General features: G+C 38.8%; 1 protein-coding gene across 2 annotated transcripts in view; it reads left to right on the top strand.

Moving 5' to 3' along the window:
* The window catches only part of LOC117337463 (zinc finger homeobox protein 4-like), a 90,502-nt gene that overhangs the window by 66,239 nt on the left and 5,094 nt on the right, over positions 1-19,169 (top strand). For both annotated transcript variants that reach the window (XM_033898451.1, XM_033898452.1), the window contains 3 exons: positions 12,353-12,487; positions 12,826-13,203; positions 13,464-18,932. In XM_033898451.1, coding sequence (XP_033754342.1) covers positions 12,353-12,487; positions 12,826-13,203; positions 13,464-18,932 — 5,982 coding nt within the window. The remainder of the gene's footprint in view (positions 1-12,352; positions 12,488-12,825; positions 13,204-13,463; positions 18,933-19,169) is intronic.

The following is a 19,169-nucleotide window of genomic DNA, read 5'->3' as shown; positions in this document are numbered from 1 at the left end:
TCTTCACAGCCATACAAATCTAATGACGATTTTACTTGCTCTTTAATTAGTGCATCCTAAGGCAAATTTGCATGTTAAAAGATGATTGGCTAACAGAGCCCCCAGCCATGATTATACCCCGGGTCAACTATAGCGACACAAAACAATTTACTTAAGAGGTCTAGATAGGCTGTCGGTAAATAAGTCTGTTTTAGTACGTGTGGGTGTGACTCCCCACATTACCACCAGTGCTGATTGTAAACTTGTCGAAAGTAGAGAAAAAAGTGTATGGCATGAAGCTAAGACAGAAAGCGTGGAAAGTGTTGATATACAGAAGCCTGCTGTGAGGAAACTTATCAGTGTTATTAACGTTCATGGATTAGCATACAACAAAAAGTGAACCGTGTTGAACAAACAACATTTAATACATACGCTGTACTCAATGAAGGGAGTCCATGTTTCCCTCCAGTGCTGATATTCAGCCATTACTGTTAATTCTGAGTCTGAATCAAGGAAATGAAATGAGACCATGCCATGTGAAGGTGAGTTGGTTGTGGAGGTATGTGTTAGGTGTGTATATATGTGTGTGTGTGATCAAGCTAAGGTTGATGATCTGTCAGTAAAGTGGCCAGTGTCAAATTTCTGTGTTATCCAGTGTTGATAATCTAACGAATTGTCAGTATAAAGTGAGGATCTCTCTCAACTTTATCCAGGGTTGATAAATCTGACAGTATAAAGAGGTTGGGGATAGTGAGAGGGGTGTCATGGCACATCAGGGGTTAATAATCTAATGGTATATAAGGGGTTGGCATGGTGATCGCTGGATTGTCTCGTCAGACCAGGGGTTTGATAATCTGACAGTATATAGGGGGTGGGGGTGGTGAGAGTTGTTTCTTGGTATACCAGGGGTTTGATAATCTGACAGTATAATGGGGGTGGGGATGATGAGAGTTGTTTCTTGGTATACCAGGGGTTTGATAATCTGACAGTATATAGGGGGTGGGGATGATGAGAGTTGTTTCTTGGTATACCAGGGGTTTGATAATCTGACAGTATATAGGGGGTGGGGATGATGAGAGTTGTTTCTTGGTATACCAGGGGTTTGATAATCTGACAGTATATAGGGGGTGGGGATGGTGAGAGTTAATGGTTTCTTTGTATACCAGGGGTTTGATAATCTGACAGTATATAGGAGTAGGGTTAGGGGGTGAGGTAGAGGGGCCTTATAAGGGGTAGATAATCTGTCAGTATAAAGGAGTAGGCCGGGGGTGGGATAGAGGGGCCTTATCAGGGGTAGATAATCTGTCAGTATAAAGGAGTAGGCCAGGGGTGAGGTAGAGGGGCCTTATCAGGGGTAGATAATCTGTCGGTATAAAGGAGTAGGCCGGGGGGTATAGATCTGGTGAAGTCATCCAGTAATTACCATCACACACTCCTGTAAACATGTTATTATCTGGCTGTGAATCAGAATCCTCTGTTTACGTGTGTATTTAATGTTGATATAAACTTGGTTTAAAGATTTTTTTTTTTTAATTTCATAACTTGAATATTTTGATAAGCATATCATTTATTATGCTTGATTATATAAGTTTGTTCATAGCCAAGTATGACTTAATTTCTCATCTCATACGTTTCACACATGTGAATGATAATATTTATAAGGACCAGTTTGTCGACAATAAATAAAGTCCTGTGCATAAAATGAAGCTATTCCAGTAATACACAAGAAACCAACCCCCACATGACCAAAACAATCCTTACTATTAAACTACCCTCTTTTCCACAATAAAATTTACCCCCATTTTCTGGCCCTTCATCAACCCCCTCTTCCACAACATAACTATCCCTCCACCTCTAATCTCAATATATATTACTCCTACACCTTTTTACCTTTAGACATTTTTCTCCCATGATATTTTTACTGAGACCAGGATGTTACATTCGACATATTACAATTAATTATTGAAACTAATTACATACTTAAAACACAGACAGACTTGACAGGTTACAATGTTAATCGCTTGATTGGCTGTCAGTTATTTCAGTAAATTAACATACCTGGATATCTTGATACATCCAGTACTGTCTGACTGAGGCTACTAATTAGATATACCTGTATTTGTGAGCGAGTTGAAAATCTTGACCATCCATTAAGCAAATTCCTAAGAGAGGTCATCTGAAAGGTGAAACTGGTTGATTTGGCCCGAGACAGGTAGACTATTGATTGAAGATAACCCAGGCAAAGGTCTTTCTTGATTAAAATAATTTTGACAAAAATAATAAATGTGAGAGTTCCTGTGTATAAGTGGAGGGTATGTGATGGATCCTTGTCCTATATAAACACTGGAGGAGTTCAGTGTACAGGTAGGGATGACTAAGTGTAATTAACCCACTATAATTGGCAGGTCCGCATTACCTTGATTAATGGCAAATGAGGAAAAAATAGGTTCTCTGGTTTCTACAAAGTAAAGATGAATGAATAGGGGCTAATTTAGGGGACTGTAGGAAATTGTATATAAAACAATCTCATTCCAGGGATTACTTATTTGCCTTTGGCATACAGGTGTTATGTAACTTCCCTTCAAGGGCTTACCTGTACCAGTTAATTGTAATGAAATGTCACACCTTTAATTGGACTGTATTGTTTTCCCTCTGGCCAAACTGTCCATTGTTTAGCGTCAGAATTAGCTATCTTCATTTTGATTGGTCAGTATTAGATCACTAATTGCTGGCCATGTTTATATAACTCAGTTGGTGTCTGGGGATCATTATGAAGAGTGTTATTTATCAAGGATTTGTGAGTTTTACTCAGCTAAACCATTCACAACTCAAACCAGCTTTCAATAGACACAAGATGATTCCTCCACTTCTGAGTAAGAATTTTACTGTTAGAGGTTATACTTACAGTGTACACCATTACATATGTGGTGTAGCATTTTCGTATCTCAAGTTGGATTATTTTAATTTATAAATAGGATATGTTCAACTGTAGCTATTCTTGGCAGCTTCAAGTAGAGAGCTGTGATTTCTCATACATGTAGCTTATTATATATTTTTTTCAAACCTAGGAGATTATCTCTGATGTTAGGGTTTAATAGTTGAATTGTGACTACATAGTTTTTACCTGTGGATTGTCTGTTGGAAGGCTGTCTACCTGTGATTCGACCATACAGGTAGGAATAGACACTTGTGTTTCAGACATGCCTGTCATTTGTACATTAATTTCTATTGATATCAGCTCTGTTGTCATGGTAAAGGACACAACTTGGCAAAGCTAATGAGCTAAAAGTAACGGTTTACTGTTTCACACTTTTGCCACATATAATGTATTGGTATTGATAGGGTATGTGCTACACAAAATGACCAGAAGTGACACACTGTTAATAAGTATTTGGTGAGGTAGGATGTATAGATAAAACAACAGAAGACAGGCTCATTCTGCCAAACATGCTTCTGAGTGAAAATGAGAATAATAAGATTCATGGGTATGTATAGACTTAATGTAATTTTTCCATTATTGATTTTTCAGTCTGCAAGTCCCGTTGTCATGAAAATCTCCCAACAGTAGACTTTTTATATGAATTTATGTAAGAATTAACAATGATGGATAATTCATTTCTTATGTTGTCATATTTTCTACTGCAATCTGATTCACTGAAATGCTTGAATATCTTATCTGTATCAGCTGTAAGTTTGTAACTATTGGAAGTATATGTTATTCCAAGTCAGTCGAGGGTGGTTGTAAAGTCCAGGTCAGCGAATCATCTGTGTAGACTTTGGCTAATAGCTTTGCCAGCAATATTTTCAAGTTTTAATTGCAAAGAAATATAGCTTCTATAAATAGATTAGGTGCTGGGGATGTTTGAGGAGGTTACTGGTGCCATTTTGTTTATGTGTTAATAGGAAACTAAAGATAACAATCCCATCTGAACTGCTAAGGTTAAAGATGGTATATTTTCAATAGCTGTATGACACCATCATAGATTGTCTGCTTGCAAAAGTCGGCCATTTTGATGACCTCTGGTAGAGTAGTTTGATCTGTCTGACATCCCAAAATCATAGACCCATTCTTGCATCCCTAATGTTGCTTATTGGATAAGCCAAGCCTTTGATCTGGGTGGTACTAATACAATTGTAGGGGTGAAGTGGAGCGAAATTGTCATTGCTTCCTCCGACATCCCATAATATTGGCGCAGACAAACTTAATGGATTACTATCTACACAGCTGATGAATCATGAGGTTTTCATTACCCTGCCTTAATTTCTGAGCAGTATTCCATGTAAAATTTTATCATCCAACATAGAAGTAAAATTTAAGCTGTAACTATCATATGAATACGATAATTGTACGCTGATTCAAAACACAAGCTCCTGGTTATAGTTTATGAATACCCATGAGTGCTCAGTGCAGCCATGTATAACTTTCGATGCCACTTGGTCGTAAAGATTTTTCAGATAATTCAAATGGTGTTTATGAAATGGATGTAGGCATATATATATATATACAATATATATATGAAGTATAATTTCGTTTTGTGTTTTGCATACAGATGTCTAGCTTGATGATAACGACTATACTCCCTACCAGGCTGTATATTGTGGTGCATGCACACTTCCTCCTTTACCACTCCTACAATCATTCATTAACTAGCTGTCATAGATTCTTAATGATTTTGTAGTTACAGACACCAGAAAATAGCTGTGTGTTTGTGTAGATGAGCTTGGTATCTTTTAATTGTCTTGCACATTCATTAGTCTGTCCAGACTGCCGACGCATTAATTGGAAAAAAAATCATTGCTAGCATCTACGTGTTGGTTCTGTTGAATGACAAATTACATCATCAATTTTTATCGCTCATATCGATATTCATTATCACAGTTCCATTTTTGTCCTATTCTTGTACGTACAAGAGCAGCATTTAATTAATCTTTGTTTTTTAATCATTTATGGTAATCATTCATGCGTGTGATGAGGGCAAGTTTGTGTGACGAGATATGGATTATTTATATATCGGCTAAGTCACAGTTTCATCTGTAACTCTCCCTAAGTCATTACCTATTCATCTGTCTCATTTACCATGGCAGTTTCACCCCTTTTATTGAAATGCAAATTTGTACGTTTTTCCTGCATCTGACAGTCTATATAGGCCAACACATATCACATGACCACTGTTGTAGAGGTTTAATAGCAAGTCTGAATACCTAATGATGCCACATAATTTGATTGCAAAATAATTTCCAACTTTGGAGCAGATCGAGATTGACGCAAGGAACCTTTTATAGGTTAAACAGTAATCGCTATCGTTACAATAGTCATCAGTCAACTAATTGAGAAATAATTTTGTTTAATATTTCCACAAAGGATACAAACTTGGGGCCCTTAATTGGCATTAAGTAGTATGAGTGCCATTGTGTGCTGGCTGGGCGGAGATCTACTATATATATTATTCCACTGCCAAACAATGAAGGGATGCTCAATATCTTCTTGGTGGTGACCGCCTTTCATTAAAAGGGGACCACTATACCATGATAGATGATACAACCAACTTAATTTTCTTCCTCAGGAGCAATTACATAGAATTGTCTGGCAGTTACCAACATCCTGGTCATTAACTTTTATTATCCTTCAAATCTAATTTACTCAAAATGTGGAAATGTCTCATATTTCAATAGCAGCATTTGTTTATTCTTCCTCAAGATGGTCGGTCACTGTGGCAACATAAATAGTAATTTTATGAAAATAGGAAATATATTGGATATGATATATATATCTATGAAAATGCCATCAGCAGACAAAGGGAGGTATTGGACTTATAGGTCTCCAGTTATGCAAGTTAGAAGATGTACAATTTTCTTAGCTCCAGAAATCAATAACAACTGTCTGTACAAGTTAATTATAACCAAAGTTACTTTAAACTGGTAACAAAGAAAGCTGGCTTATAGATCAGGCATAGATAATTGTATTACGTATATAACCAACATACAAGGTCATAAAAATACACTGCCACAAAATAGCTGAGGAGAAATGACTGCATTGATCGCTATATAGTCTAGATTCAGGGAGAGTCATAATGCTTTATACACATATAATCAGTGTAGCAAAAATGCCATATGACATTTTCCTATATTGGTTTTTATTGGGGCAGGGCGAACTGAAGTCTTCATTCTGACCTGGACTGTGATTTGCGTAATAAAATAAAACAGATTACGAAATTATCAGTTCACGACAGGTTGGCATGCTACTTGTACGACGGGTACGGTAATAATGCTCCCCCACAACTGTAACAAATGAGTGTACCTGGCCGGCCAGACATAATGATAGAACAATCGTCTACTCACGACCAGCAAGCGCCATCTCTGGCCAGACATACACTACTCACCAAACCTGGACTTGACTGCTGCACTGTTTCGCTGCTACATAGCTGTATTAAACACTGTCACACAAATTGTTTTCTGATTGTTCTAATTACAGGAATTTATAAAAGTTGGTTAGATTTTCCCCCCAAAAAAGTCACCATAAAACTTCACCATTAAAAATTGCTCATCCATTGGCCCTCGTATAGATATAAAGCCTTTCTCTCGAGCTTTGGATGCAATTTGCCAGTCTGATCAGACAAGATTTGATACGTCCATGATGGTACATAAACCCTTGTGGCCCCAGCACTGACATATCACTATCTACTGGCACACTATGTTTCCTTGTGTTTTGACCATAACATGCTCTGCTGTTGTCTTTGCATTTTGACCTCAAGATATTGTACCTTTGGAATCGGGTCTTCAGCATAAGTACAGCATCTTACACAGCTAATGAAACTGTCAGTTATTAACAGATTAGCAAAATAACGAAAATTTCAGCTCTCGTTGACAAGTGTACTTTTCAAAGAATTACTGGAAAATCCTATTAAATTAAGAACTTGGACAGATCTTTTTAGCTGTTATTCTTCTATTTGATTTTCTAAAACATGAATACAGAATTAGGCTAGTTCTTATTGAGTCACGTTGATATCAAAGTTTCCAGTTGAATCGTGTAACTTCCTAGTTTCGATGTTTTTTCACCCATGATGCTCTAGCTTTTTTTTCTAATTGGTTTGGAGATCCATCATCATCGTTGATAGTAAGACCAGGAATAGAATCAATGGCAATCCGACCTGATTAGATTATTTCGGCCTTTTAAGGGAAGATGTCGGGACAGCTTTAGTTATAATTGTTGCAATTAGGCAGTTGCAATATCAAGCCATTGACTTGCAATCACTCAGAGATGTATTATTTTCTCCATCAAGTACAACACTAGCTCGGCCTAATCTGATGAACTTTTTTCCCCAATCGATATCTCTGCCATTAATTACTAGATGTCTATTCCATGGAATTTTTGGACAGAAACAAAATTTTCTAATCCAAGCGAAGGTCTTTTGTCTCGGGATATAGAGCAGAACAAATTGAAGAAGAAATAATCAAGTACTCTGGTTACAGAGACATTATTGTGCATCTCTCTGCATTGCCGTGGTATCTTCTACCGTGCCACGACAGAAAACCATGTTGAAGCCGTACAGAATGTGAGCGCTGCGATATTGGATGAAAAACTGTGCAGACAATGTCAGTAAACTGTCTGCCCCTAATTGCAATTTTGTTTGTTAGTAGGGTAATTAGATTAATGTAGATTGCCGATCTCTAGGAATTGATGAAGCAGACCATTAGTTTTGTGAAACAAAAGCGATGCCTTTCTGCTGCTGCCAGTACCATCAACGTTCTGGTGCAGTAGGCAGCAGAGCAGGCAGATGTCCTATTGTAAGCTCATCATGGCCATGATTTAGACAACAGCCACGCAGAAGAGAAGGCTAACAACAAATTAGGAAAGAAGAAAAAATGGACAAATGATATGACCAAAAAAGTAGAAGAAGTGATTGTTTTGTGAGCTCATTAACAGGCGTTAAAGACAAAAGAATTTCCTTAATTGTCTGGGATGTTTCCGTGCAGTTTACAGAGTACATTGTCTGTATAGAGGGGCAGGGTAAAGAGGACATTTTACCACGAAGATATAAATCTACAATGGTTAATTACATTGTCAAATATTAAAACAGCGTTGTTGTGGGACATATGTTTATATGTATATACAGTATGTTTTAATTTCAATTCAATTTAAAATCAATTAATTTTGAAATCTTTTCTGAAAACAATTAATTCTCAAAAAAATAAAAATAAAAATCTATTAATTTTGAAATCTTTTCAGAAGAGCAATTATTCTCCAAAAAAGATAAGTCAGTTAATTTTGAAATCTTTTCTGAAAAAAATTATTCTCAAAAAAGGCTTTGTCGAGAAAAATACCATTACATTGTGATGGTAAGTGTAAATGGTTCATCAAGTTATCTGTACCTATATGGTGTTAGTGCCTAGATCTCAGATGTAAAGCTAGAAAACCACTACGTATATACAAAAATGTATATATATATAACTGTATGTCAGGAGAACAGGTTCCCGACAAGGAGTGTACTGAAACTAGTTTAAATTATAAATTGCTTCTCCTATGATTAGAATATAGAAATACATGATCTGATGTAGGGTAAAGCCCCAGAGCTAACTTGCTAATGCAGATGTGAATTACGTATTAGATGATAAATGATTATCATGATTGATCTATTGATTTTTCTATGTAATTTCTTTTTTATGGAAAGAGAGAATAGATACAATTAGAGTTAGTTCCAGCGCTGTGCTGAGGCCGTGCCTCGTCGCGGGCAAGTATGTCTTATACAGAGTCAGAGACAATAGATACAATTATACAGTATAACCAGCAATGGAGGTCGCTCATCCTGCAAAATTTTTTATGTCAATGAAACGAAATGGCTGAATTAAAAGAAACGACAGCAAAATAGATAAGAGAAAATTCCAAATGGTTGCTTTGGAACCCTTAAAGTACATCTACTGGTCTATAACTACTGATTGGTAGAAACCTGTAGGTTATTCTGTACAGGCCACAGATTCTTTACTCTCATGAACGGTCATGCTTCTTATAGGGTATCCATTAATTAGTGGTGATTATTCAAATACAAATGTTGGATTTATACAAGGAATTACTTATGCCATACACAATCGGCAATTGGTAAGCCTTCATACAAATAGCCAGTGTCAATTGTGTCCAAGCTTTTAACTAGTTTTTACAGGCCGGATCATGTCGGCTTTGTCTTAATCAGTAATTCTCTCCTAACATATGATATCACTGTTGTTTGTGTAAATAAGTACTGCATTAGATTGGAGATTGTATCTACCAGTACAATGACACATAATTTCATTAATCCTCCTACAGAACTAAAACACCAGGAAAATAAAGATTATCTGTTTTAACTAATTTGACCTTTATATACAGATCTCTTGTTTAAGTTGAATATATGTTAAGTATAATGAAACATGAATTTGTAAGTCTACTGTAGATACATGTAGGATCAGATGGCATGGAATTTGTAGATTTTCCTTACAATCACAGTTTTAAACAAGATGGCATTCTTGTTTCTAGGTTATCAAGCTGGTTTACACAGTGGAATGGTAATATATGGTTTTAGGATATGGTTTGGTGTGTGGGAGGGGCAACGGTTTTTATTGGGTAACCCTTACCAATGGGTAATTCTAGTATTCTACCAATGAGTTCTACAAGAGATATATCAGAAAACTTACAGCCACAGAGTACAGGTTAGGAGGATTAATGTATATGATATAGATAATGAGGAGGGGGATCGCTGGTTCAGTCCAGTATCAAGGGGGGGGGGGGGGGGGGGGGGGGGGGACTATGTTATACAGGAGCCTGAGGGGGTGAAGGAATGTACTTGCTGTGAGAGAGGGGTCATGCAAAGGCTATCAAGGGTAAACAAAAAAGATTAATTTGCTTACTGCATGCTGCATACTCATATTAAAGACTGCCATTATCTTGAGAATCGTTATAAAACGCTGGCATATGTTGCATTGTCAGCCTGACAGGGGTCAGCGAAGCAGACTATATCAACTTTCACCAGATCAGACAAACACACTGATTGGTGGATAATGCTACTGGTCTTTTGTTTCAAAACCAGAATGTAATTTTCTAAATGTTAGCTTTTGATGTGGTGGAAAAGGCATCTGTAGCGTGTATGTGTGTGTGGACCATATAGCCCTGCCTCTTATATTCCTGCTGGCATAGAGTTTCAAAAATGATAGATTCTGATACAACAGAATCTAAATATTTAACAAGAATATTTTTGTGAATTGAATTAAAGGTATATAAAAAGTGAGTTTCTAAATGTCTTTGTTTAAACATAAATCAAACTTGGAGGTAGAACAAATCTATATTTACAGTTTATTTCAAATCACCATTTGTTAATTTCAAAATTTTGACAGTTGCGTAAGAATATATCTTTCGATTTAAAAACCTGCATTATTCATCATAAAGATGAATTTCTCACTGTGGTGTCTGGCCTGTTGATAAATATCACCAGTGGAAGAACATATTTATAGTCCTCAAACATTGGAGGGTACTGCTGAGGATTCCCAAACCACTCTCAATCTCCAATTCTCCAATTAATCTGCTGATGTAATTTAAATTGAAAGTTTTTCCCAGATAATTCTGTATACAGAGACACACAGTTCAGCCATTTTCTCATGAATTTTGTAAACTACTTTGTTTTTGATAACTTGAATCTGTTTCTGTCTTATCAGGGAAATTCAGATTAAAAGCAGTGATAGCTGGTGTAACACTTCACCGAGGCATAAATCACCAGGCCCAGATCTACACACGGAATGGGCCTTGCAGCCATATTTAATGGCGCACACTTTCACCGAGGGATTAATGAGGCTAGAGTAGGGGTGAGGGGCGAATGTATCAGTTGATTTGTCTTTAGGTGTACACTAAATGAAGACTATTTGTAATTGGAGAGAAATGCTGACCCGTCCTTGAAAAGACTTGTTTTTGTTAAAAAGTAGCCAGAGTTTGAAATGTTCTCCTTTTAATGACTGGGTTTTCGGTTTCTTTTTGTATTGTTTTGTAAATGGGCCGGGGCTTGGCTGTCATATCATTATAAGCTGACAGAAGAAAATTTCATTTGATTACAAAGAATTATGGGATGGTTTCTTAGTTGATTAGGGGGCACCCAACAGGTGATCTTTTATATTAAATTTCTTCTCTTTTTTTTCCTGCCAAAGTTTGTTTAAAGATTTTTATCTTTTTATCAGCGTACATAATAAATGTGGGATTTTCCTTGGTCGGTTGTTGATCTGCTCTGACTAGAGTGTACAGGTGAATTTATTTACATAAATAGGGCATTATAAAATTGTTCTTCACCTGAGCTGATCTCTGAAGTTATAAAAACTTGTTATAAAAACATATAAATGGAAATTGTTGTTAGATGAAGCATGAATCCTTAATTTGTCTCTTCCTGCGTAATAATGATCAAGTTTCTCTCTGGATATTGTTCCTTGCCTACAATGAGCTGCTTTTCCTAGATTATAATTTAGCTACAGAGCTGTGTCTTATTTCACCTGATTACTGTACCAGGTGAGTGTTTGAATCAAGGTAAGGGCTGACACCCAGTCACTTCCCACGTTAGTGTGATCCAGGGTATCAAGTGAATGGCGATTCAGGTCGGCTTTGTTTTCCTACGAATTCCTTAAATACTTGTTAATAATTGTCCCTACAGCTAAACGGTAATACTTTCCCAAATAATTTGATCAGTCATTGTCAGCCCGGATCTGAGTAGACACACAGTTTGCATCTAAGTGTGAACATCTTACCAGGGTACAATTAGGGGGCCACATTGAGGACAGTCTCAGCCCATTGTTGTAACCAGTGGGGTACTAGTTAGGGGAAATTGTTATTTTATAAAGTGATAAATAGGTTTGGTTGATTGTGGACATGTTTTAATGAAATCAATGAGTGATGTTGCTGTGTGAGGTTAAGATAGATTTACTGTGTGATGTTGCTGTGTGAGGTTAAGATAGATTTACTGTGTGATGTTGCTGTGTGAGGTTAAGATAGATTTACTGTGTGACGAGTCCCTGTAACAATATTGTGTAAACTATTTATGAAGATAAACAGTATGTTATACCATATTTTAACTGGATATATAATCATTTAAAATAATCTCTTCACATCTTTACAGGATTTTCACATTTATAATGAGACCTACTCAGTTATAATTTCCCTTTATTTTAATTAATTACCAGGTATGGCATGTTCAATTAGGGTAGATGGCATTACAGGTAATTGATCAGTAATCAAGTTGTATATAATCAGTTTTTGCTAATTAATATTTGACTTAATTTTCAGAAGGGAGATAAGTGTCATACTGAGCAGTGTTAATTAAGTTGAAACAAAGAAATTAACGAGATCCTAATGATATTATTTGTATTTTTACAGATGGAGAAGGAGAGGGTGAAGAGACGAGAGCTTTAGTCCACGACAATGAGCTACAGGACAGAAAAGCTGAAACTCCTGGTCTGTACAACAACAACAACCCTATCACAAAGTCTATCAACTCCACCAGTACGCCAGGTAGGTTCCTTGTCACCCTCCAATACTTTTAAGCTTTACCAGTGGGCAAAGGGCAGTAACTCTTACATCAACTTTCCCTTTGTTAAATAAAAAATATATACATTTGAACAGTTTTTTTTTTTTAATCTTTATTTAACAAAGTTATATGCAGAATGCACCATTAACTAGGAAGGTTATTGAATAATATTTAAACCATTTAATTCAAATATTTGAATGCAAAAATCACTTAATTGTTTGATCAAATTTATGTCTCTGTGTGCAACAGTAATTTTTACAGCAATTTCAATAATTTGTAATTTGCTTCCAATTTGAATTCAATTGAGTTGTTGTTTTAACAGAATCGAGTAACACAGAAGGAGGAGAGGAACACATCCATGTGTGTCCCTACTGCGACTATAGTAGTGTGAACGAGGTTCGCATCCAGGCCCACATTTTCTCCCAGCATTCACAGCAGCCCAAGGAAATCTGCTGTCCTCTCTGTCAGGAAGAATTCAAGGAAAAGTCTCGCCTTGAAAAGCATCTCACGTCCATGCACAACGTCAAACCAGAGGGACTTCATCGTCTGCTTTTGATGGTCGACAAAGGTGATTGGATCATGCCACCTACAAATGCCATTGGGCACTCCTCTGTCATTCCTCAACTTCCAATCGATGAATCAGAGGAGATAAACATGGAAGCCCTGGAGGCTGAAGCAGCCAAGATGGCAGCAGAAGATGGTATGTTTATTTCTTAATAATTCAACCTTTGTTTGTACTGGTATGCAAAAAAAAAATTATAAAAATAATCCCAAGTACCATAATAACTAATTCATTTTCTCCAATGATACATTTCAAATTGAATAATACACATATGAAATCCAATGGTGTTGAAAGTGTACAATATATTTTTTGTTTTTTGAGAATGCACAGAAAAATGAATATAAACATCCTGTTATTAAAAACAGTAAGTCTAATCCATTTTCCAATTTATTTTGCAGCTATAGACACTACTGCGGGTGCTGACAAGATCAATGAGGATGATCAATACAGATGTCAAACTTGTTCAAAGACTTTTGGTAACATTGATGCACTGTATGCTCACCAAAACGAGCTGGGACATTTAGAACTGAAGCAAACACCCAGGGGACCAGGATACTTGTGCTGGAAAAAAGGTTGTAACCAGTACTTCAAAACAGCCACAGCATTACAGGTCCATTTCCGTGAAATCCATGCGAAACGGCAGCCAGGCACTGGACTTGAACACCAAGTGTATAAATTCAGGTGTAATCAGTGTAGCCTTGCTTTCAAATCTCCCGACAAGCTCCAGCTTCATCAACAGTATCATCTCATCCGTGCAGCTACCAGATGTAGCTACTGTGCTCATACATTCTGCTCTATAGCTGCATTAAGGAAGCATATTGAAATGGACCACACAGATTTGTCAGAGGCTGAGAGAGAGCAGCATAGTATTGTTCTCAACGAAAGCTCTGCAGCTCTGTCAAACTTGCTACAGACTGCCAGGTTGGAGAAGGTTCTAGGTGGTGGCTGTCCATCCTTTCCCACTGAGGGCAGCGGAGTTCTGAACTCAGAAGAATCTCCAGATATGGCAACAGATTGTTCAAAGACTGATGTGAATTCCAATGAGACTGGAGAGAAAGTCTTAGTAAAGCCAGAAATTATGGACACAAATTCAAACGAGGGGCTCAACCTCTCTGTAGACAATGGTGATGAAAATAGTGCAAGTTCTCCTGAAAGTGCCACAAAGGAGGATGGTACTGATGGGAATTACAAAGAACAACAATTCTTGGAGGACTACATTAACAGCCAGGCCATCGCTGAGGGAAGCTATGAGGATCCCTCCCGCAAATACAAATGTCATCGCTGTAAATTAGCATTTACTAAACAAAACTATCTCACAGCCCACAACAAGACACTACTTCACCGTCGTGGGGACAAGTTGAGTTACCCGATGGAGAAATACCTGGACCCCAACCGACCATACAAGTGTGACGTGTGTAAGGAATCCTTCACTCAGAAAAACATCCTACTGGTACACTACAACTCGGTGTCACATCTTCACAAGCATCGACAGGTGTTACAGCAGGGAGGCACTTCCACCTCATCTCAATCACCACAACTGCCAAACACTCATCCACAGACTTCACAGCCTCCTCAAAACCCCACAGAGACAATAACCACCTCATCAGATCCCTCATCACCTAGCAACCCAACATCAGTGTCACCTGTGTTAGCAGAATCTGATAAATCCAAGCCATACAAATGTAATATTTGTAAAGCTTCCTATAGTCAAGGGTCAACACTGGACATCCATATCCGGTCAGTGGCACATCAGACCAAGGCATCTAAACTTCAGGAACTTGTACTGACTGGACAAGTGGACTTGTCTCAGCCTCTCATTGAACAGCCAAATGACAAGAACATCTCGCCGCAGCATCAGAAGAAGATCTTGGCCGAGATACTGCAGCAACAGCCTCTCATGTCTGTAAACAGCAGCCAGCCACTGATATTTCCAGGTATCACAGCAGGAATTTCAGGGATCACCACCGGACTTCCACCAATGTCTTTACTTCCTGGACTTCACCATGTTATCACAACAACAGCGCAGAACAATTCATTGGTAGAATCTGTGTCTAGTCAACAATCATCATCTACAAAAACATCATCAAATGAAACTACATCATCTTCATCATCCAATAATCACAACAACTGCCAAGAATCATCATCGTCATCACATATCAAGAAAGAAATTGGAATAAGCATTAAGAAGGATCCTGAAATGTCAGACAGCATTACATCTATACCATTCAGTGTTCAGTCTCAACAACACCAACAATTGGTGATGCAATCCTACCTCAGTCAGCAGGGCTCAAATCCTGGTCCAATGGCCATGGCATCCCAGTCGGCCATCATGAGGCCACGTAACTTTGCCAGCCGTTTGAAGACCCAGGTTCAAAGGAACCTGTTGGAAAACATTGGGTTTGAGTGTGTGATGCACTTTAATGAGTTCAACCAACGCACAAAGCCTGTAGTGAAAACAGATGAAGAGGAAATTGAAGGTGAGAAGAAAGAGAAAGATATGGAAGTGGATCAGGAAGAAACGGTTGCTGTCAAAACTGAGAAAGAAGAAGAGGCTTCTGAGGCATACCTGTCAGACTTACCTGAGCTCAACAAGTGTGTGTGTAGCACATGTCTGAAGGAGTTTTCCAGTGTGTGGGTACTCAAGGCTCACCAGGAGGAGGTCCACAAGGAGGTTGTTCCCATTGACATGATCGAAGACTTCGGTGAGAAATTCAGATGTGATTTGGAAAAGAAACAACCAAAAGATTCAGAAAATGCACCCAATTCTACGGCCCAAGCAGAGTTGTCAAATGGTCAACAGAGTGGCGAAGCATCAAATGACAATAACTCTAGTCAAGAGATGCCCCCTCCCCCTCCACCCCCGCCCCAAATGAGCCCTCACATGGACATCTCATCTGTCATGCCAATGCACATGCCATTTGCTATGGCAATGAATATGCCATTCGCTATGGCAATGAACATGCAGCCTCCACTAATGCCGATGATGTTCCCACTTGGCACTGATAAAATGGTGTCCCCATCAACGAGTCAAGCAGAGAATAATCTACAGCAGCTTCAGAAACAGCAGCAGCTAGCTCAGCATGCTGCTGCCATGCAGAACCAGAAGCGTGCTCGCACCAGAATTAATGATGAACAGTTAAAAATTCTCCGTAAACATTTTGACATCAATAATTCGCCAAGTGAGGAACAGATTTTGAAGATGTCAGAACAGTCAGGACTTCCCACAAAGGTCATCAAACATTGGTTCAGGAATACATTGTTCAAGGAAAGACAGAGGAACAAAGACTCCCCATACAACTTTAACAACCCACCATCAACTACACTGGATCTTGAGGAATACGAAAAAACAGGGAAACTTCCAATGATGGAAGATAAATTACTTGAAGATGATGTTGTCATCAAGAAAGAAGATGAAGATGATATGCCAATTCCTATGGAAACCAAAATTTCACCATTAGATGTCACTCCTGTTATTTCTACTCCCCTGCCAAGTGTCCAGGAGATAAAAACTGAGCCACGTAGTGCAGAGCCCCCACGACCTCAGACTCCTGATATGAGTGACAGTGGCGAGAGTATGATAAGTATGTCTGGAGCCCCATCAATGACATCAACACCAACACCAAACACATTCATTCTACCTCCCATGGCACCCTGTAATACAGAGGAAATCCGACCCCGATTTGAATCCTCACCATCATATTCCAAGAGAGCTAACCGTACACGATTCAGTGATTATCAGGTTAAAATTTTACAGGAATATTTTGAACAGAATGCTTATCCCAAGGATGATGAACTAGACCATCTTTCAAACATCCTTAACCTCAGTCCACGAGTGATCGTTGTTTGGTTCCAAAATGCGAGACAGAAAGCAAGGAAAATTTATGAAAATCAACCACCCTCTGGAAGTGATTCAAACCAGGAAAGTCAGGTTTCACCATACAACAGAACACCTGGTCTCAACTACCAGTGTAAAAAGTGCTCCGCTGTGTTCCAGCGATATTACGACCTGATACGCCACCAGAAAAAGTCCTGTAACTCAGATGGTAGTGGTGAAAAGTCACAGACATCCATGAATGTGACAGAGGACGATAGCGACTCCTGGTCAACCTTATCACAGGACGATGCCAACCAATCAGAATCAGGCTCTGCCAACTCCCTCGAACATTCCGCTGATAGAGATTCAGAAGGGATCAAATACAAGTGTGAGAAATGCTTGCTATCATTTGATAGATTTGACCTATGGCAAGAGCACCAGAATGTTCACACAATGAATCCAAGTCTTTTCTCCGACCTTCAGTCAAACAGTGCATTCGGTGTGCTGCAGTCAATGGCTGCTGCACAGCAACAGGAGACAAAAAATGTTCTCAAAAGAAAATTGGAGGAGGAAAGAGAAGAGGATATGTATGATCAACCGAGGGACAAACGTTTGCGCACCACAATTCTTCCTGAACAGCTGGACTATCTGTATCAAAAGTATCAAGTAGATTGCAATCCCAGTCGCAAACAGCTTGAAAATATTTCCAAAGATGTTGGCCTAAAGAAGCGGGTTGTACAGGTCTGGTTTCAAAACACTCGAGCAAGAGAACGCAAGGGGCAATACCGCGCTCATCAACAGCTGATCCACAAACGCTGTCCATTTTGTCGAGCATTGTTCCGTGCAAAATCTGCATTAGAGTCTCATCTTGCCACCAAGCACCCGGAGGAGATGGCAAAGGGAGAAATCAACATTGACGCAATTCCTGATGCAGCCATTGAGAGTCCAGGTGGGTCTCAACTGTCCCCGGGCTCACTAATGTCACCCAGTGGAAGCTCTGTTGAACTAAACCGACTCATGTCACCACCCAGGATGCAATCCTTCCTTCCGATTATGCAGCCGACCAGTATGCCAATGGGAATGAATTCCCTTGGCGATCCTCTGCAGCTTTCAATGAAACAGTTTTACGAGGATTCATTCAAGAAATATATGACAGAGTTGAGTACTACTGGTCGTCAGAAGGAGACTTCAGTTACCACACCAACTGAATTGATTCCAACACCATCAAAGCATGAGACAAGTAGTAGCAGTAGTAGTAGTCAGCCCCGACTAAATAGCACTGCTAGTGACTACGAGGCCCCACTTGACCTCAGCAAGCCCCTACGTGTGAACATTGACACAGAGAAGTCCTCTGATGGTGCCTCTACTGACCTCAGTGATAGGAGTACCGAAGGATACAGTTCATCTCGAAGGTCAGACGATATGTTTACCAGCAAACATTCCATGAGTGATAGTTTTAGTAGCAACAAGGAGACAAGCAAATCCTCCTCTCCGTCTTTGGAGAGGTCCTCTCATCTGACTCCACCCATGGGCAAACGTTATCGCACCCAGATGACTAGTGTACAAGTGCGGATTATGAAACAGGTTTTTATCGACTACAAGACTCCAACAATGGCTGAATGTGAAATGTTAGGAAGAGAAATAGGTCTACCGAAGCGTGTGGTACAAGTTTGGTTCCAGAATGCCCGAGCTAAGGAGAAGAAACATAAACTTACCATGCCGAATAGTTATAGCAATGTAGACTTCCACAAGCCTCCAGAGGAATGTTCTCTGTGTAAATTCAAATATTCCCACAAGTACACAATCCAGGACCACATCTTTACCAAGAAGCATATAGAGAAAGTGAAAAACTATATTCAGAACCAGTCGGACACTGAGCGGGATATTACCTCACACTCCCCCATCCCTGACCCCATTAGACAACAGCGGGACATGGAGAGGATGAGGAAGGCATGGGATGAAGCTACGGTAGCTGCAGCCTCCCAGCCTCACCTTTCACAGCTCCAGGCCATGGGACTCAGTACACTAGGACTACCCCCTGCATCCATGTCAGGTAGGTTGTATACTTCACACATCCCTATGACTACAATAAACTGACTTACACAAGTTCATAAGTGTCTCTCTTGGATTCTGCATTAAGTAGCACATCTGTAAAACAACCATCATGTTCATACAAATTCTATATAAAAGTACTGCTCTTTTGTTTTTTTCACATGAATTTTAGGACACTATGTCATCAACATTTCTTTAAGCAGTTGATATAGTATATAAAAAAAAGTATCTTTAATGT

This window comes from Pecten maximus, chromosome 11, assembly GCF_902652985.1.
Source record: "Pecten maximus chromosome 11, xPecMax1.1, whole genome shotgun sequence".
In the NCBI taxonomy this organism is placed as follows: Eukaryota; Metazoa; Mollusca; class Bivalvia; order Pectinida; family Pectinidae; genus Pecten; species Pecten maximus.
The sequence above is the reverse complement of the archived record's forward strand: the minus strand, read 5'-3'. Positions and strand labels throughout refer to the sequence as shown.